Source organism: Triticum urartu, chromosome 2A (assembly GCF_056163025.1).
Source record: "Triticum urartu cultivar PI428250 chromosome 2A, HENAU_Tu73, whole genome shotgun sequence".
NCBI lineage: Eukaryota > Viridiplantae > Streptophyta > Magnoliopsida > Poales > Poaceae > Triticum > Triticum urartu.
This window is the reverse complement of record NC_141874.1, coordinates 612,248,708-612,270,660: the sequence shown is the minus strand read 5'-3', so window position 1 is coordinate 612,270,660 and position 21,953 is coordinate 612,248,708. Positions and strand designations below refer to the sequence as shown.

At 44.5% G+C, this 21,953-nt stretch overlaps 1 protein-coding gene and 1 pseudogene across 1 annotated transcript; both read left to right on the top strand.

The window, feature by feature from the left end:
- Positions 1 to 6,572: 6,572 nt before the first annotated feature.
- On the top strand, positions 6,573 to 13,130 carry LOC125537495 (uncharacterized; annotated as a pseudogene).
- Positions 13,131 to 13,158: 28 nt separating this feature from the next.
- On the top strand, positions 13,159 to 13,539 carry LOC147986214 (septin and tuftelin-interacting protein 1 homolog 1-like). The gene has a single exon (XM_087541920.1). The coding sequence runs from the start codon at positions 13,159 to 13,161 to the stop codon at positions 13,537 to 13,539; it is 381 nt and encodes a 126-aa protein (XP_087398046.1).
- The last annotated feature ends 8,414 nt before the right edge of the window (positions 13,540 to 21,953 follow it).

Sequence of the window (21,953 nt, the reverse complement as noted above, 5' to 3'; positions counted from 1 at the left end):
AGTAGTGTAGTATCATTAAACAAGGCATGGCGCAAAATAGCAATATCAGGAGCTAAGGTTCCCACAGTTCCCGCGACCAATTAAGCATCTACTAGCAAATATTGCGAAGTAACGTAAAACATGAAAATGTATGCTAGTGATTCTCGCACCGAAAACTTTCCTCGTTTCCCCTATAGTAATCATATCAATAAATCCCTCCACATCATTACGATGTGGTTCCTCTATGCTGCCCTCAAAGGGTATCAAACAGACCCGGCAAAAATCATAAAGTGACATCTCCTTATGCACATCATATAAATAAAATTCCACCGAAGGTGGTGATCTCCTAGCATGGAAATGAAAATTTTGCACAAAGATATTGGTGAGTAAGAGATACTGTTCACGCTGGTCGTGGAGGAAGGTGGTAAGGCCTGCATTCTCAGCCAAATGATAAAATCTTCATGAATCTCGGCCTCTTTCAAGAACTCATCACAAGGCCATTCACATGGCCCAACCTCTGCAGTACGAGGGATATTATACTTGGGCTTCTTGTTCTCTTCATCTTGCTTATCCTTCGAGCTTCGGCTCGATGAGCCCCTAAAAATCTCTTCATCTTTTTCTAAAAATTTCTGAAATTTTTAGTAACTTAAAATGAAACTGAACCAAACTCAACAAAATTGATAGAAACTACTCCTACAAGTGCCTAGACGCTATATCATGCATTAAAACTACTTTTGACCATATAAATTTGACATGCAAGCTCAAGAACAAGTTCACCTAAGCAGCAAAAATTCGCAATGAATAAAGCACTAGAACAAAAACTAATTGGACCATAGGAGGAGTCACATACCAAAGAACAATCCCCCAAAGCAGTTTTGTGAATGGAGCATTGAGCAATGAGATCGAAAATGGCAGCAAGATGAGCAAGAACTCAGGTTTGAGCTGGTTGGTGATTTTTTGGGAGGAAGAAGGAGTGTGTGGTGGCTGGAATAAGTGGAGGGGACCCACGTAGGGGTCCACGAGGCAGGGGCATGCCTAGGGGGTGGGCGCACCCTCCACCCTCGTGGGCACGTGGCTGCTCCCCCTGCTGTGTTTTCAGTGCCAGATATTCTCAAATATTCTAGAAAAAATCATATTTAAATTTCAGGGCATTTGGAGAACTTTTATTTTCGGGGTATTTTTTATTGCTTGGATAATTCAGAAAATAGACAGAAAAATACTATTTTTGCTTTATTTAATATAAATATCAGAAAGTGAAAAGAGGGCACAGAGAGTTGTGATTTCTAAATTCATCCATCTCATGCTCATCAAAAGAAATCCACTAACAAGGTTGATCAGGTCTTGTTAACAAACTCATTTCGAATAACATGAAACCGGAGAATTTTCGAATAACACTAGGTTACCTCAACGGGGATATGCATGTCCCCAAAAATAAGAATATCATATTTCTTCTTGACAGTAGGAAGAGGAAATTCAAAACCTCCAATAGTGATTGTTGAAATTTTTCCAATAGAATTGATACTGTGGACTTGAGGTTGTTTCCTCAGAAAGTGTACCGTATGCTCATTACCATTAACATGAAAAGTGACATTGCCTTTGGTGCAATCAATAACAGCCCATGCAGTATTCAAAAAGGGTCTTCCAAGAATAATAGACATATTATCGTCCTCGGGAATATCAAGAATAACAAAGCCCGTTAAAATGGTAACGTTTGCAACCACAAGAGGCACATCTTCACAAATACCAACAAGTATAGCAGTTGATTTATCAGCCATTTGCAAAGATATTTCAGTAGGTGTCAACTTATTCAAATCAAGTCTACGATATAAAGAGAGAGGCATAACACTAACACCGGCTCCAAGATCACATAAAGTAGTTTTAACATAGTTTCTTTTAATGGAGCATGGTATAGTTGGTACTCCTGGATCTCCAAGTTTCTTTGGTATTCCACCCTTAAAAGTGTAATTAGCAAGCATGGTGGAAATTTCAGCTTTCGGTATCTTCCTTTTATTAGTAACAATATCTTTCATGTACTTAGCATAAGGGTTCATTTTAATCATATCAGTCAAATGCATACACAAAAAGATAGGTCTAATCATTTCAGCAAAGCGCTCAAAATCCTCATCAACCTTTTTCTTGGATGGTTTAGGAGGAAAAGGCATGGGTTTCTGAACCCATGGTTCTCTTTCTTTACCGTGATTCCTAGCAACAAAGTCTCTGTTATCATAACGTTGATTCTTTGATTATGGGTTATCAAGATCAACAACAGGTCCAATCTCTACATCATTATCATTGCTAGATTGAGCATCAACATGAACATCATCATTAACATTATCACTAGGTTCATGTTCATTACCAGATTGTGTTTCAGCATCAGAAATAGAAATATTATTGGGATTCTCAGGTGTGTCAATAACAGGTTCACTAGAAGCATGCAAAGTATTATCATTTTTCTTTTTCTTCCTTTTAGAAGGACTAGGTGCATCAATATTAATTCTCTGAGAATCTTGCTCAATTCTCTTAGGATGGCCCTCAGGATACAAAGGTTCCTGAGTCATTTTACCGCCTCTAGTCATAACTCTAACAACATATCATTCTTCTTATTATTTAATTCACTGAGCAAATCATTCTGAGCTTTAAGCACTTGTTCTACTTCAGTGGTAACCATAGAAGCATGTTTACTAATAAGTTTAAGTTCACATTTAACATTAGCCATATAATCACCCAAGTGTTCAAGCATATCAGCATTGTGTTTCAATTGTCTACCAACATAAGCATTGAAGTTTTCTTGTTTAACCATAAAGTCATCAAACTCATCTAAGCATGGGCTAGCAAACTTAGTAAATGGGATTTCACATTTATCGAATCTATAGAGAGAATTTATCTTCACTACCTGTGTCGGGTTATCAAGACCATGTGTTTCTTCAACAGACGGCAAATTAAGACCATGTATTTCTTCAATAGGTGGTAAATTCTTAACATCTTCAGTTTTAATACCTTTTTCTTTCATAGTTTTCTTTGCCTCTTGCATATCTTCAGGACTGAGAAACAGAATACCACTTTTCTTCGGAGTTGGCTTCAGAATTGGTTCAGGAAGTGTCGAATCATTTTCATTACTCAATATATTATTCAATAGCAATTCAGCTTGATCAATAGTTCTTTCCCTGAAAACACATCCAGCACAACTATCCAGGTGGTCTTTGGAAGCATCAGTTAGTCCATTATAAAAGATATCAAGTATTTCATTTTTCTTGAGAGGATGATCAGGCAAAGCACTAAGTAATCGGAGAAGCCTCCCCCAAGCTTGTGGGAGACTCTCTTCTTCAATTTGCACAAAATTATATATTTCCCTTAAGTCAGCTTGTTTATTATGAGCAGGGAAATATTTAGCGGAGAAGTAATAAATCATATCCTAGGGACTACGCACACAACCAGGATCAAGAGAATTAAACCATGTCTTAGCATCACCCTTTAATGAGAACGGAAACAACTTAAGGATAAAGTAATAGCGAGTTTTATCATCATTAGTGAATAGGGTGGCTATATCATTTAATTTAGTAAGATGTGCCACAACAGTTTCAGATTCGTAGCCATAAAAAGGATCAGATTCAACCAAGGTAATTAACTCAGTATCGACGGAGAAATCATAATCTTTATCAGTAATAAAGATAGGTGAAGTAGAAAAAGCAGGGTCATATTTCATTCTAGCATTCAAAGACTTTTCTTTAAGCTTAGCTAATAATTTCTTAAGATCAGATATATCATAGCAAGCTAAGAAGTCTCTAGCAGTTTCTTCATCCATAACATAACCCTCGGGACCAACAGACAATTCATATCTAGGGGGAGAATCTTCATCATCACTTTCATCAATATTATCAGTTTCAATAATTTCATTCTCTCAAGTTGTTCATCAAGAAATTCACCTAGTGGCACAGTATCATCATGCATAGAAGTAGTTTCATCATAAGTATCATGCAAAGCAGAAGTGGCATCATCAATAACATGCGACCTATCGGAATCAATAGCATGTGTAGGTGTTGCAACTTTACTCAAAACAGAAGGTGAATCAAGTGCAGAGCTAGATGGCAGTTCCTTACCTTCCCTCGTAGTTGAGGAAAAAATCTTGGATATTTGATCTTTCAAGTTCTTCATAATGATAAGCAGATATAAATCCCAAGTGACTCAAAGAATAGAGTTATGCTCCCCGGCAACAGCGCCAGAAAATAGTCTTGATAACCCACAAGTATAGGGGATCGCAATAGTTTTTGAGGGTAGAGTATTCAACCCAAATTTATTGATTCAACACAAGGGGATCCAAAGAATATTCTCAAGTATTAGCAGCTGAGTTGTCAATTCAACCACACCTGAAAACTTAATATCTGCAGCAAAGTGTTTAGTAGCAAAGTAATAGGATAGTAGTGGTAACGGTAGCAAAAGTAATATTTTTGGGTTTTGTAGTGATTGTAACAGTAGCAACGGAAAATTAAATAAGCGAAGAACAATATATGAAAAGCTTGTAGGCATTGGATCAGTGATGGATAATTATATTGGATGCAATCGATCATGCAACAGTTATAATATAGGGTGACACAGAACTAGCTCCAGTTCGACAATGTAATGTAGGCATGTATTCTGAATATATTCATACGTGCTTATGGAAAAGAACTTGCATGACATCTTTTGTCCTACCCTCCCATGGCAGCGGGGTCCTATTGGAAACTAGGGGATATTAAGGCCTCCTTTTAATAGAGTACTGGACCAAAGCATTAACACATAGTGAATACATGAACTCCTCAAACTACGGTCATCACCGGTAATGGTCCTGATTATTGTCACTTCGGGGTTAACGGATCATAACACATAGTAGGTGACTATAGACTTGCAAGATAGGATCAACAACTCACATATATTCATGAAAACATAATAGGTTCAGATCTGAAATCATGGCACTCTGGCCCTAGTGACAAGCACTAAGCATAGCAACATCATAGCAACATCAATCTCAGAACATATTGGATACTAGGGATCAAACCCTAACAAAACTAACTCGATTACATGATAAATCTCATCCAACCCATCACCATCTAGCAAGCCTACTATGGAATTACTCATGCACAGTGGTGAGCATCATGAAATCGGTGATGGAGGAAGGTTGATGATGACGATGGCGACGGATTCCCCTCTCTGGAGCCCCTAAAAGACTCTAGATCAGCCCTCCCGAGAGAGTTTAGGGCTTGGCGGCGCTCCATATCGTAAATTGCGGTGAATCCTTTTCTCTGATTTTTTTTCTCCCCGAACAAGAATATATGGAGTTGGAGTTGAGGTTGGTGGAGCGTCAGGGGGCCCACGAGGCAGGGGCGCGCCCCCCGCCCTCGTGGATAGGGTGTGGGCCCCCTGACATGGATTCTTCTTCCAGTATTTTTTATATATTCCAAAAGTAATCTCCGTTGATTTTCAGGTCATTCCGAGACCTTTTATTTCTGCACAAATATAACACCATGGCAATTCTGCTGAAAACAGCATCAGTCTGGATTAGTTCCATTCAAATCATGCAAGTTAGAGTCCAAAACAAGGGCAAAAGTGTTTGGAAAAGTAGATACTACGAAGACATATCAGTACCTTGTTTTCTACTAGTGGGGCGAGTCTGGCGCATCGACAGTGATCAACCTTTCGCCGTCATCGGAGGAGGAGTTCACCTCCGATCAAGAGGGGACCCTGGCGTATTGGAACACAGTCGACACCGACTATTTGTCGGACGAGTAGAGTAGTTGTGATCTTTTATGTTTGATCAAAGTAGTATGGTGAAGTTTGTGTTTAAGGTTTAAATCTATACAATGTGTAGATGTTTGGTTGAATTGATTTATGCAATACGCTTTCAACAACAATAATTTGTTTTTAGGGCATCTACTGAAGTTGGAAGTCTTTGGTATTGTTTGAAAACAGTTTTATATGTTGCAAAATTTACTTGAGCCACCTTTTGGTGCCCTATTATAGGGCACCTATTGGAGATGCTCCAAAGGAATAAGTGTAGAAAAGAAGAACACGAAGTAGGATGAATGTACAATTGTATTTGATCTTCGGAATGTGCATTTATACTATAAGCATTATATATGTTCAAAGAGCACGGTTTCATAAGTCATGCAAGCGACAGAATTGCGCGGGATATTCAGCTATACACCATGTTCAGTAGCGGGAAAATGCATTGTATTCGAAGAAGGCAGCCCTTGAAAACGGTCTAATTCAAACACGATACATACTACGCGTGCAATTTTGGCACGTGAATCGAAATTGATATTTCGTGCGCGTACACATTCGCTTGCGTGTTTCTTTCCGCATTACTATATAGTAACAGATGGCACCTTCTTAACCCTAGCGTTAAAGGTTGCCAAACTTGTTGCGTTTCTTTCCGCATATAACATAGTGGGGCCTCCTTACAGTTAAAGGTTACCAAACTAGCTTTGTTTCTAACTTCCTATATAAGGGGAGCAATGTCGACGGGGAAATGCACCAGACACTCTCCTTAACGGTTTCACCGGTCCCTCCCCTCTCCAATCACCATTCTCCACCTGGGAAGCAATCCTACTTACGTGCTCATGGCCTCCACTGGCGCTGATGAGTCGAGCAACGTCATGACGAGCGGCGGCTCCACCTACCGCCACGACGACTGCACGGGCTCTGAGTCCGGCGGGGCGGGCAGCCGTCCGTCGCCCCTGTTAGTTCCCAGATCAAAACGTGAAGTAGTTAGCTTAGGAAAATAAGGACAGAGACCATGGTTTTGCTGCTGCCCAAATTCGCAGCTTTTCAATCTCGTTTCCTTTACTTTATATATATGGCTCAATTAACCGACCTCACATCCAACACGGCCTTCTAACTTGCCCAACACGACGTGACCTAGACCACAAGTCAATCTGGTTTAGGACTCTACTTAACTCCTAGAGATTGGATGGAAAACGACTAAGGAATCACCTTATACTTCGTCTATCCTGTACAGACTCGGACGAACTCGATTTAGCCTAATATAGCATGTGTTGTAACTCACATTCACCCCCCTAAGCACAAATGCTACTACTTAATAGCCATGACTCTCTTCTGGCGCATCTCCTGAAACTTCAGTCTTCCCAACGACTTCTTTAGTATATCTGCGAGTTGATCTTTAGTGCTGACATAATCCACCTCCACCTTGCCTTCTTCTACACATTCTCTGATGTAATGGTACCTTATATCAATGTGCTTGCTGCGATCATGATGAACGGGGGTTTTGAACAGTGATATTGTGGATTTGTTATCAACTCTAAGCTTTACTTGTTCTGGCTGCTGGTTCGTCAAATCAGCAAGGAGTCTACTGAGCCACACTCCCTGACACGCCGTTGTCGCCGCTGCAATGTATTCGGCTTCACAAGATGAGAGGGCAACCACCTTTTGCTTCTGCGATAACCAAGTGATCAGATTTTCTCCCAGAAAGTATGCAACGCCCGATGTACTCTTTCGGTCATCTACATCCCCTGCCAAGTCACTATCGCTATAGCCCACTAGAAGTGATTTGTCTTCCTTCTTCCTCTTGTACTTGCAGCCATACTTCAGAGTCCCTTTCACATATCTCAAAATCTGTTTCACAACAGTCAAATGCTCAGTGGTAGGGTTCTCCATGTACCTGCTTACTATGCCAACCGAGTATGCCAAATCTGGCTTAGTGTTCAAAAGATATCGTAAACTTCCGACAATACTTCGGTACTCGGTTGAATCAACAGTCGGCACCTTTCTCCTCTTGCTCAACTCCAGCCTCGCCTCCATAGGCGTTTGTGAAGGATTACAATCCTCCATGCCACAATTCTGCAAGATCTTCAAGGCATATGCCTCCTGGCACAACATGATCCCGTCTTTACTTTGACGCACCTCGATCCCGAGGTAATAGCTTAACAAGCCTAGATCACTCATTTTAAATAATTCCTTCATTTGCTTCTCCAACCTTCCCATTTCCCTTTCATCAGCTCCTGTGATCAAGAGATCATCTACATACACGCCAATAAGGATACAGTCTGAACCGGTGCCTCTCTTGTACATAGCGTGCTCAAGCGGACACTTCACAAAACCGAGTGAAATCAAGGTGCTATCAAGTTTGGTATTCCATGCCCTAGGTGCCTGCCGCAAGCCATACAAAGCTTTATGCAATTTGAATACTTTATGCTCTTCTCCCTTCTTGATAAAACCAGTGGGCTGCTTCACGTACACTTCTTCCTCTAGTTCTCCATTCAGAAACGCAGACTTCACATCCATATGGTGTAAAAACCAAGCTTCTTGGGCTGCTAGAGCAATCAACAACCGTACTGATTCCATTCGTGCAACTGGAGCAAATACTTCTTCAAAATCTACACCCTGCTGCTAGACATATCCTTTGGCTACCAAACGAGCCTTATGCTTCACCACGGCACCCTCTGAGTCCTTTTTAACTTTGAAGACCCACTTGAGACCTATTGTTTTGTGCCCATCAGGAAGATTAACAAGACTCCATGTGTCATTATCCTGGATTGAACCAAGCTCGTCATCCATAGCTTTACGCCATGATTCTTCTTCATTCGCCTCCTCGAACGTGGTTGGTTCTTCTGTGATGAGTAGAACTCCCTTCTGACCTTTTTCATCCTCACTGGATTGATCTTCCGAAGAGCCTCCATAGGGTAGAGATCTAGGACTCGCCGGAGTTTCACCGCGTTGCTGCTCTTCCCGGAGTCCGCTCAGGGGACCCAGCCACCGTGCTTTGTCCCACTGAACTTGGAGAGTCTTCATCTACTGTTGTGGACATTGTTGGCTGCTGTTTGTCGACCGTGGCACTATGTGCTGCACCACCAGTAGCTGATCCTGTGTCGCCGTCTTCAGTCCACCATGGATCGTCCACCCACGGTGAGGAGCAGCTCGGCGACCCATAACTTGGCACTTTTGTTTGTGCTGATGGAGTAGCCGGTGCACCGTCACCTAGGTCGTCGTCGTCGTCGACATCATGGCCATCTCCTTGCCCATCGTCGTCATGGTCATGGCCTGCATGGTTGATGTGATTATATGTCACAACGAAAATATCATCACCTTGCATGGGGCAATCTGCTACTACTGCGTCGTCCCAATTCCATGCCTTTTCTTCATCAAATACTAAGTCACGTGACACTTGCACTTTCTTCGTCATGGGATTGTAGACTCGATATGCTTTGGACCCGGCCTCATAACCGAGTAGGATAGTTGGTGAGCTCCTGTCTGCCAACTTGCCAACATGCCCTCCCACGGTCTTCACATGTGCTATGCACCCGAACGTGCAGAGGTGATCGATTGTGGGTTTTTTGCCGCACCATGCTTCATACGGCGTTCTTCCAACAACACTCTTCGTCGGAGCTCTATTGAGTAAATACACTGTGGTAGTCACGGCTTCTCCCCAGAATTTTCCTGGCAATTTCTTGCTTTTCAGCATACTTCTTGCCATTGCAACTATGGTCTGATTTCTGCGCTCCACAACGCCGTTTTGCTGCGGAGTATAGGGTGCCGTCAAGTACCGCTTAATGCCATGTTTCTCACAGTATACCTTTAACTCATTAGAGTTAAATTCCCCACCACGATCTGTACGTAACGCTTTCAGCTTCTCTTCTGACTCCACTTCAGCGGCAGTCTTGATTTTCCTGAAAGCTTCCAAAGCCTCATCTTTGGTCTTCAGTAGTACTAGCCACATGTACCGACTGAAATCATCAACAATCAGCAAGAAATACTTCTTCCCTGCAGGAGTCGCTGGTGTGATTGGTCCACACAAGTCACCATGAACAAGCTCCAGTACCTTCGAAGCTCTAAACTTTGCCTCCCTCGGGAACGCGGCTCGCCGCTGCTTGCCAACAAGGCAGCCATTGCACAGCTGATCAACATGATCTATACATGGCAGCCCTCGTACCATATTCTTCTGGCCGAGCTGCCGTAGGGCATGAAAATTAAGATGCCCATAGCGTGAGTGCCACCTCCAAGCTTCTTCATCAAAGTTTACCAACAGACACACCGGATCAGCACGGTCTAGGTTCAAAACATACAGCCTGTTCCTCGACCGCTTCACACGCATCATCAGTTTTCTCTCGCGATCATACCCCCATAGGTATCCATCCTCGAGCACAATTTTACACCCACGCTCCTCAAGCTGTCCTAGACTTATAATGTTTGTCTTTAGATGGGGGATGTAATACACATCTGTAAGCACCTTGTGCTCACCACTCTTTGACTCGAAGATGACAGTCCCTTTACCTTTGATTGGGACCGTCGTGCCATCGCCAAACCTGACTGTTCCGTTGACTGCTGCACTCAACTCAAAGAACTGCGCACTGTCCCCTGTCATATGGTTGCTAGCGCCTGTGTCCAAGTACCAAACATTGCCGGCCCTCTTCTCTTCTTCCTCGTGGAGATATACTTTTTTTTCCACAAGTGTGACGGTCTCGACTTCCTCTGGCTACGTGTCATCCTCCGTGTACTCGCATATCTCACATAACAGGAGGTTCGCCGGATCTTCATCCTTGTCGCCTTTCTTGGCAACATATGCCCGCTCCTTTACGGGTTTCCGGAACTCCGACTTGAAGTGCCCCATCAGGCCACAATTGTGGCACTTTATCTTGTGCTTGTCGAATTTCCTTTTCTTTGGAGCACCGTCGGCACCGGTGCCCTTCTTGTTCTGATCTCGTGGTGCCCAGTCCTGCTTCGAGCCGCTGCCGGATGCCTCGCTGCCTCCCTTCTTTTCCCTTAAGCTTAGTGCTTGCCACTGTGCCAGGGTGAGCATTACTTGCTCATCATGCTTCGCATCTCCTTGGCTGTAACGCATACGTTCGTCGTGTGCCTTGTAGCGCCCGACTAGGTCGTCGATACTAAGCGTCGCCAAATTGACGCACTGCTCAATTGCAGTCACGATCTGCATATACCGAGGAGGCGCAGCGCGCAAGAATCTCCGGACAACGGATGTTTCAGTCAGATTTTCACCAAGCGCACGAATTCCGTTGACAAGTGTGACCACCCGTGACGCGAACGCATCTACGGTTTCATCATCAGCCATCACCAGTGTCTCGTAACTCCTCATCATAGTTTGCAGGTTGTCCTGCTTCACACGAGCATGCCCCTCGTACAGAACCTTCAGGGCGTCCCATGCTTCTTTGGCTGTTTCCTTTGAGATCAGATGCTGCAAGACATCCATTGGCATCACAGAGTAAATTGCTGATGCTGTCTGTCTATCCTTGCGATGTTCTGCTCCATCTTTCTTGAAAGCATCACCGCCGGGATCGACGGCGTCCCACAACTCATTGGCTCAGAGGGCGCACTCCATCAAGACCTGCCAGACCTTGAAATTCTCACGATCGAATCATGGGTACTGCGACCCGGGCACTGCAAGTAATTTAGCGGCGCCGGACGCTTCTGCTGGGCTCTTCGTCTTGTCCCCCATCGCTGATGCAGGCTGCTTTTGGACGAGTTCCTCCTGTCCTGGGCGTGTTCTTTCCGCCCTGGATGAGTTCCTCCCGTCCTGGACGAGTACCTTCCGCCCCGGACCGCACGATCCTCGTCGATGAGTTCCTTCCGCCGAGAAGATACGTACATGCTGGCTGCTTCCACGCCGAAACTCTGATTACCAATTGTTAGTTCCCAGATCAAAACGTGAAGTAGCTAGCTTAGGAAAATAAGGACAGAGATGATGGTTTTGGTGCTGCCCAAATTCACAGCTTTTCAATCTCGTTTCCTTTACTTTATATATATGGCTCAATGAACCGACCTCACGTCCAACACGGCCTTCTAACTTGCCCAACACGACGTGATCCAGACCACAAGTCAATCTGGTTTAGGATTCTACTTAACTCCTAGAGATTGGATGGAAAACGACTAAGGAATCACCTTATACTTCGGCTATCCTGTACAGACTCGGACGAACTCGATTTAGCCTAATAGCATGTGCTGTAACTCACAGCCCCAACACAAGCGTGTACGCGCCCCGGCGATCTCCTCTTCGGACACGTCCCGTTCGTCCCCGCCGGCTCTGCAGGTCCGTCCTCTCCTCAACACCATCACCAACGCTGCACTAGGCAGCACTACGATCCGGCAACGACATGGAAGCCCCAGCCTGTTGTTGAGAGCCCGGTTTTCAAGAACACAACGATAGTAAATATGATGAGGCACATGAACTACGAGGTCGGGTCCGGCTCTGGCCTCGGCAAGCACGGCCAGGGCATCACATCTCCTGTGAAGGTGGTGAAGCGGCCAGAGAGCGCTGGTTTCGGTACGGTCGGCGCCGAGGGAGAAGGATCATACGACAACGGACTTCCCAACAAGGTCCCGGAAACCTTGCCGACCAAATGGGGAGCTGACCAGTGCGCGGACGAAATCTCTCAAGCGGTCTACAACGACTGGGAGATGGGCGACGCCGACGGATCGCGGCAGCAAGGCCGGGAGTTCTGCGAGAAAATCCTCGCTGAAGTGCGGGAGCTGCAAGATGATGCCCTGGACGACGGCGAGCATATGGTGGTGGACGCGGCGGAGGTGATCATCACGGTCGTGACGCTGGTGCACGAGAAAAGTGCATCGGGAGAGCTGACGGCGGGCGACCTCATCTTGGAGTTTTCAAGGCTGAGGAAGAAGTTCCCGGAGGAGTACCAGACGTACTGCCTCGCGAACATGGCGGGCGTGCTCGTGGCGCCGCTCATTCGCCCGGTGCTCCAAAGGTGGCAGCCTCTATGGGACCCGGCCATGTGGCTAGACGTGTTCGTCTTCCTGAAGAATTCACTGGACGACGGGTCGGCCATGTCGCCGTACGCGGAGCTCGTCTACGACACGGTGGTTCCGGCTATCCAGGCATCGGAGTTCAAGGCCACGGACTCCGAGCGGATGCGCCGCTTCCTGGCGCAGTGGAAGGACACGCTGCCTCCTTCCGCCGTGCAGCGCATCCTCGTAGAGCTCGTCATGCCGGAGCTGACCTCCGAAGTGGAGTCATGGGACCCGCGGGATGCCTGGCAGGCCGACTGCTGTCACCTCCTGCTTCGCCCGTGGATGCCGCTCGCCGGTCCACTGCTGGAGAGCCTGTGCGTCACCGTGAGAAGCAAGCTCGAGAAGGTGCTGCGGGAATGGGACGACGACAGCCACGCCTTGCTCTCCAAGTCCAACCTTAACCTGGTGGCGCCCTGGAAGAGGAAGACCATGTTCAGCCCGGCGAGCTGGGAGGAGTTCGTCGACGGGATCGGCGTCGTGCGGCACCTGGAACAGCGCCTGCGGAGCCTCCGGATCACGCCGCCGAAGCAGAATGACGACGCGTTCTGTGAGGTGATCATGAAGTGGGCGCCGCTCGCGCGGGCGGAGGACATGGTGCGGCTCATGGAGGCCGAGTTTTTCGGCAGGTGGCGGCACGCGCTCCGTCACTGGCTGCTGGCCGCGAAACCCGCCACCAGAGAAGCCGTCGAGTGGTGCAACGGGTGGGGACGCGCCTTCACGCCGGAGCTGCGCGAGGATGAACGCGTGCATGCCCGCCTCGAGGCTGGCATAGACATGGTCAACCGTGCGGCGCAGGGGCTGGAGATTTAGCGGCCATGATGAAGTTGTGCTGGGCGCTTCTGAACTTCGGATTCTTCTTTTTTTGGGAAACTTCGAATTCTTTTTATGATTACACATATAGTAGTGTAATTTTGTGTGTGTGGGCATATGTTATTTCTTGAGAAAAAATAGAGACATGAATGATCCAGACATCTTATTTACTTCAAAAGTCTGCCACTAATGTATGCGTGTGTGGTCAAATCTCAAATGCAAAACACATATTTTCTCTATCAAACTGCAGTATCAAGTTTGAGTACAGATTTTTCTTATGCAAAGTTTTCTTCATTATAGGCATGTATAGCTCAAATCTCAGACCTTGCATACACATTTCAGAAGAAAATGTAAGGCACCAAACAATGCAATGAACTCCTTCCAGAGCAAGTCTTATAGACAAAAAATAGCAGAAAGCAAAAGAGATCGACGCAAGAACCAGAGCGAGTCTTGTGATCCCAACTCTAAAGTAACACTTCCACATCAACGAAAATGCATAGGAGCTCTCAGGTGCTACACCCCCCCCCCCCCCCCCCCCGCTATATTCAAAAATAATTTAGTAATTCAAAAAAAGTCAAAAAATCCCGGAACTTTTTATGGAATCAAACCTGACCAGATATTGCACTCATATAAAAAGATTTAAATAGGAAATGACTTTTATTGTATCCGGGGTCAAAGATTTCCCAAAAAATGCTAGAAACAAGTAGTATTCATGCTATGTTGTCGTCACAAATTTGTTTTTTTTTGCCCTGAAGACAACGAGAATTATTCCTTGACCAAACATTTTATATGAGTACAATACCTAGTCATATTTGGTTCAAAAATATATCCAATATTTTTTTGGTTTTTTTGAATTATTAAATTATTTTTTAATATAGGGGGTGGAGCACCCGAGTGCTCCTAATCCGCTTCCATCAACGAAAATGCATCTAGATACATCACTGCTATAAACAATCCTCACATATGTACTCCCTCCGTCCGAAATTACTTGTCATTGAAATGGATGAAAACAGATGTATCTAAAACTCAAATACATCTAGATACATCCATATCTATGACAAGTATTTCCGGACCGAGGGAGTATAATATTATTACATGCAAGTTGTGCTGGGGCTGGAGATTTAGCGGCGCATGAGAAGGCAGCTCATGACTGGCCATGATAAAGTTGTTCTGGGCGTGGGAAATTCTGCAAAACTATACTTCTGAAATTCGAATTCTTTTTATGATTATTATACATGTGTGTGGGTATATATTATTTCTTGAGAAAAAATAGACATATCTGCAAACTTCTAAACTTCAAATACTTTTTATATGATTATACATATATTATATATTTTCTGTGTGTATGGGGGGGGGGGGGGGGGGGCCGGGGGGGCTATGTGTTATTTGCTGAGAAAAAACAACGACATGATCGACACATCTTGGTCACTGCAAAAGTTTGCAAACTTGGTGAATTAGCTTGTATCGTAATACGTGTGGCGTGTGGCTGCTAATCCTTGAGATTAGCATTGTAATGGTCGAAAGACGTTGTACCCGACTTCTTTACCACTTCTTAATGCAAATGCGTCTGTCTATTCTAGAGAAAAGAAAAAAACTGCAATAATGAATGGTCAAATGTCCAGGCAAAAAAAAGTGTGGTCAAATGCAAAACACATAAGTTCTCTCTGTTAAACTGCAATCTCAAGTTTGAGTACAGATTATTCCTATGCAAAGTTTTCTTCATTACAACTTACAAGGCATGTACTGCTTAAATATGAGAGTTTGCATACACATTTTGGAAGAAAATATACGGCACCAAGCAATAAAATTCCTTCCATAACGAGACTCATCGACATGAAATAGCAGAAAACGACATCCACATGAGCTGAATTTAGTTGATATCATTTACCATGGGATATTATTAACCATGTCGCAAATACCACCACAAGGGTTGCAAAACATTTTTGCCAATATGATCCTGACTCTAAAGTAACACCGTTGTCATTCCACATTCATATCCACATCCAGATCACTGATATACCATCACTCAAAATTATTAATATTACATTATTCTCAAAAAATTACATTACTATTTACTCGCTCCGTCCGGAAATACTTGTTATCAAAATAGATAAATGGGGATGTATCTAGATGTATTGTAGTTCTAGATACATATCTTTTTATCCATTTTGATGACAAGTATTTCCAGACGGAGGGAGTACATTTTATTGCTTGCTTTATCCAATGTGTCTAGCTTCATAATCATTACTCTATGCAAACAAGATCAGTCTCATGCTCATGAACTATTTGGATCGAAACCAGTCCGCTGATTTTCTCTGAAACAGATAAACAAGTTGGAGCATTCTTCATTACATGTATTAAGTAGAAAGAAACACTAGGTCAGGGGGCGCGCCCTCCACCCTTGTGGCCAATCGGTGAGGCCCCCTGGTGTGTTCTTTGCACCAGAAATTCTTAAATATTATATAAAAATCATATCAGATTTTCAGGGCATTTGGAGAACTTTTATTTTTTGACATTTTTTATTGCATGGATAATTAAGAAAACGGACAGAAAATACTGTTTTTGCTTTATTTAAACTAAATAACAGAAAGTAAAAGATGGATACAGAGAGCTGTGCCTTATAAATTCATCCATCTCATGCCCGTCAAAAGAAATCCATTAACAAGGTTGATCAAGTCTTATTAATAAACTTCTTTGAGTGACATGAAACCCGAGAATTTTCGAATAACACTAGGTTACCTCAACGGGGATATGCATGTATCCAACTATAAGAATATCATATTTCTTTTTGGCAGTAGGAAGAGGGAATTCAAAACCTCCAATAGTAATAGTTGAAAATTTTCCAATAGAATGGATACTATGAACTTGAGGTTGTTTCTTCGAAAAGTGTACCGTATGCTCATTACCATTAACATGAAAAGTGACATTGCCTTTGCTGCAATCAATAACAGTCCATGCAGTATTCAAAAAGGGTCTAACAAGGATGATCGACATATTGTCGTTCTCGGAACTATCAAGTATAACAAAGTCCGTTAAGATAGTAATGTTTGCAACCACAACAGACACATCCTCAAATATTGATCGGTATAGCAGTTGATTTATCAACCATTTGCAAAGAAATTTCTGTTGGTGTCAACTTATTCAATTCAAGTCTACGATACAAAGAGAAAGGCATAACACTAACACCGGCTCCAAGATCACATAAGGCAGTTTTAACATAGTTTCTTTTAATGGAGCATGGTATAGTTGGTACTCCTGGATCTTCAAGTTTCTTTGGTATTCCACCCTTAAAAGTGTAATTAGCAAGCATGGTGGAAATCTCAGCTTCCGATATCTTTCTTTTATTTGTAACAATTTCTTTCTTGTACTTAGCATAGGGAGGCATTTTAAGCATATTAGTAAAACGCATACGTAAAAAGATAGGTCTAATAATTTCAGCAAAGCGCTCAAAATCCTCATCATCATTTTTCTTGGATAGCTTAGGAGGAAAGGGCATGGGTTTCTGAACTCATAGTTCTCTTTCTTTACCATGGTTCCTAGCAACAAAGTCTTTCTTATCATAACGTTGATTCTTTGTTTGTGGGTTATCAAGATCAGCAACATGTTCAATCCCTACATCATTATCATTACTAGGTTGAGCATCAACATGAACATCATCATTAACATTAGCACTAGGTTCATGTTCATTATCAGATTGTGTCTCAGCATAAGAAATAGAAATATCATTGGTATTCTCGGGTGTGTCTATAACAGGTTCACTAGAAGCATGCAAAGTCCTATCAGTTTTTTTTTCTTTTTAGTACGAGGACTAGGTGCATCAGTATTAGTTCTCTGAGAATCCCGCCCAATTCTCTTAGGATGGCCCTCAGGGTACAAAGGTTCCTGGGTCATTTACCACCTCTAGTCATAACCCTAACAACATTATCATTATTCTTACTATTCAACTCATTAAGCAAATCATCTTGAGCCTTAAGTACTTGTTCTACTTGAGTTGTAACCATGGAAGCATGTTTACTAATAAACTTAAGATCATTAACAATTCTATTCATGTAATCACCCAAGTGGTCAAGAATGTAGGCATTACGTTTCAATTCTCTACTAACATAAGCATTGAAGTTTTCTTGTTTAACAATAAAATTATCAAACTCATCAAAGCATTGTCTAGCAGACTTATTATGAGGAATATCACCTTCATCAAATCTACGGAGAGATTTTACCTCTACTACCTGTGTCGGGTTATCAAGACCATGTATTTCTTCAATAGGCGGTAAATTTTTAACATCGTCAACTTTAATACCTTTTTCTTTCATAGATTTGTTTGCCTCTTGCATATCTTCAGGACTGAGAAATAGAATACCACTTTTCTTCGGAGTTGGCTTCAGAATTGGTTCAGGAAGTGTCGAATCATTTTCATTACTCAATATATTATTCAATAGCAATTCAGCTTGCTCAATAGTTCTTTCCCTGAAAACACATCCAGCACAACTATCTAGGTGGTCTTTGGAAGCATCAGTTAGTCCATTATAAAAGATATCAAGTATTTCATTTTTCTTGAGAGGATGATCAGGCATAGCATTAAGCAATCGGAGAAGCCTCCCCCAAGCTTGTGGAAGACTCTCTTGTTCAATTTGCACAAAATTAAATATTTCCTTTAAAGTGGCTTGTTTCTTATGAGCGGGGAAATATTTTGCAGAAAAGTAGTAAAGCATATCCTTTACCTGCTTGCTAAAGGGGTCCAATCAGTGAAATTGCACTGGCCAGATCGGTCAAGGACTTGGTTCTTCAGGGTTGGGGGAACTTTGGACCCAGAAACAGGGAAGTGTGTTTGAACGAACGAGCAACTAGCAATACCCATCTGTAACCTTCAGTAAGCAATCAAGGCAGCACAGCAAGGGACGTTAATTCCCGACAGAGAGAAGGATGAGCTGACAGAGGTCCTCGGGAATCCTGAACACCCTGGACGAACATGAGGCACATTTGGCTCCATTCCGTGGGTGCATGTGTTTCCTGACAGCGGTGGTTATAGAAGTCGAGAGAGAAAGAAGAAAGAGAATGCAACCGAAATGCAGAAGCTCAGTGCAAGATTGGCGAAACTGGAGGAACTTGAGAGCCAGCAAGCTACCGGCCAACCATCTCAGCGGCACGAAGATTCTTCCTTCGATGCTGCCCTAGAAGCTACCCCACCATCTCAGCGGAGAAGCAGCGTGGCTTCCACGGAGCTCGTTCAGCCTGATTTTACGGCTCCTCTCTACCCCGTGGATAGTATCACGGATGCTGAACATTATGTGCTGATGGCAAAATGCTAGAACTTGACCTTGAAGGTGGCGCTCGGCTCTGTTGTGCCTCCTTGACTGAGGGAACTTTCCATTGCCGCCCGATGCCACATGGCTATGTGATAAACCACAAGTATAGGGGATCGCAACAGTTTTTGAGGGTAGAGTATTCAACCCAAATTTATATATTCGACACAAGGGGAGCCAAAGAATATTCTTGAGTATTAGCAGCTGAGTTGTCAATTCAACCACGCCTGAAAGACTTAATATCTACAGCAAAGTATTTAGTAGCAAAGTTGTATGGAAGTAGCGGTAACGGTGGCAAATGTAATTGAGGGAGTACTGGATTAGGGGGTGTTCGGGTAGCCGGACTATACCTTCAGCCGGACTCCTGGACTATGAAGATACAAGATTGAAGACTTCGTCCCGTGTCCGGATGGGACTTTCCTTGGCGTGGAAGGCAAGCTTGGCGATGCGGATATTCAAGATCTCCTACCATTGTAACCGACTCCATGTAACCCTAACCCTATCCGGTGTCTATATAAACCGGAGGGTTGTAGTCCGTAGGCAATCAACTCCATACACAACAATTATACCATAGGCTAGCTTCTAGGGTTTAGCCTCCTTGATCTCGTGGTAGATCTACTCTTATACTACCCATATCATCAATATTAATCAAGCAGGAGTAGGGTATTACCTCCATCGAGAGGGCCTGAACCTGGGTAAAACAAAGTGTTCCCTGCCTCCTGTTACCATCCGGCCTAGACGCACAGTTCGGGACCCCCTACCCGAGATCCGCCGGTTTTGACACCGACATTGGTGCTTTCATTGAGAGTCCTCTGTGCCGTCACAATCAGGAAGGATGCCTCCTCCCGTCTTTAAAGACGACGTCGTTGCTAAGGGAGCCTTGGCTGTCGGCTAAACCCTCCGGCTAGGTGGTTTCCTCATGACCACCTGTTCGGCTGTTGCGCCGAAGGTGACCTCTCGGGTCATCAAAAGCAACCTACATGTCAGCTCGGAGCTCGTCGAGCAGCTAGATCCAATGGAGCTCTCTTCCGTAAACGAGCTCTTGGATCGCATCGCCGTCCTGGGGGTCGCTACGGATTACGACCAGGTTGGGCTTAAACCCAACCTAAGAGAAATTAACTCTCCCCAAGTCACCCACCACGTTGCCGTGGTAGGGGCGCAGTGCGGCGACCCTTCATCTGTTTTAAGGACTAGCTACGTCCGAATTCCCGACTCCTCCAAGCCAGATACCCGCGGAGAGGAGGATGTAACTCAAGACCTGAGCTTAGGATCAGGCAACGGGCTAGATTCGTTGGACAACATCCAAGAATCCGAACTTCAGAGTTCGGAAACTCTTCGGCCTCCGAATCTTGGATTGGGTGAGGTTTCAGATTCAACGACACCCGCCCACCCGAACATAAGCGATCTCTCCCAAATCAGGCAGAGGCCCGAGGAAACAGTACATCATTACTGGGCCAGATTCCTCCTGGTTATGAACGGGATAAAGGATTGCCGCGAGGGAGACGCAATCTCTATTTTTTGCAATAATTGCACGGACGATGGAATCCTTAACGCCGTAAGTCGTCGTGATATTACACGCTTCGCTGACTTGGCGTCCATAGTACAAAAATGCTGTGCGATGGAAAGCGCCTGGAAAACCGAAATAAAATTTTGGGACAATCCGGCCTTAAATAGTAATCCCGTCCGAACTAAGAGGGTGCATCATCATAGGACACCCGGGATAAACACCAAAAAGCCAAAACCCTCTACAGGGCATGGAACCGTACTGGAAAGGTGGCTTGATGGACCCTGTAGAATTCACAGTACAGAGGACACCACACCAACTCACAGCCTTAGAGCATGTTGGATACTCCGGCAGGTGGCCAAAATCGGCGAGGACATCTTAATCCTGGAGGCCGCAGAAAGCCAGCCCGAGGACACCAGTACCGTTCTCACAGTCTTTGAGACTTTCGCATCAAACAATATGCGAAAAAGAACACTCCGCAGCCTCGCCGAAGTCTATCAAGTTGCAACAATAAATCCATGGAGCGACACTGCCATTACCTTCAACGCAAGTGATGTACCTAGATTCCGAACAGCCCGAGCACCAGCCGCATTGGTCCTCAGTCCCATAGTGGACGGCTTTCGCCTCACCAAGGTGCTCATGGATGGAGGTAGTGGACTGAACCTCATTTATGAGGAAACCCTTCAAAAAATGGAAATAGACTGTAACCGCATCGAGCGAAGCAGCACAACCTTTAGAGGAATAATCCCCAGTCGGGAAGCGCGCTGCACAGGAAAAATCACACTAGATGTGGTGTTCGGCACGCCGGATAATTACACGTCCGAAGAAGTCACGTTTCAGGTGGCCCCGTTTAAGAGCGGACATCACGCTTTACTAGGGCGGGAAGCATTCACAATCTTCCAAGCAATAACCCATTACGGGTACATGAAGCTTAAGATGCCCGGGCCGAATGGAATTATCACTCTAGCTAGTGATCCGGACATAGCACTCCGCGCCGAAAACAAGACGGCCGCATTAGCCCTTGAGGCACTATCCGAAGCCTTAGCGGCCGAGGAACTGACTGCGCTCCGCTCCACGGTTAACAGGGATGATGTGATACTCGACAAGAGATCCAAATCAACATCCTTCAAGCCAGCTGACGAAATAGTCAAATTCCAGGTCCATCCAACGGACCCCAATAAAACAGCTTCCATCGGGGCACGACTGAACCCTCATGTAGACGCCGCACTGTGAGAGTTCCTACGAGAGAACTGGGACATTTTCGCCTGGCACCCCTCAGACATGCCAGGGATCCCACGCAGGCTGGCCGAACACAGCTTAAATATCCTAAAAGGATTCAAACCTGTCAAACAAGCCCTTCGGCGTTTTTCCGAACCCAAGAGACAGGCTATGGGAGAGGAGCTAGCCAAGCTATTGGAGGCCGGATTCATTAGATAAATAAAACATCCGGACTGGCTAGCAAACCTGGTGACGGTACCAAAGAAGGACAAATCCTGGCGCATGTGTGTCGATTTTAAAGACCTTAACAAGGCTTGCCCAAAGGATCCCTTCCCCCTCCCCCGTATCGATCAAATTATCGATGCCACCGCAGGACATGATTCGTTGTGTTT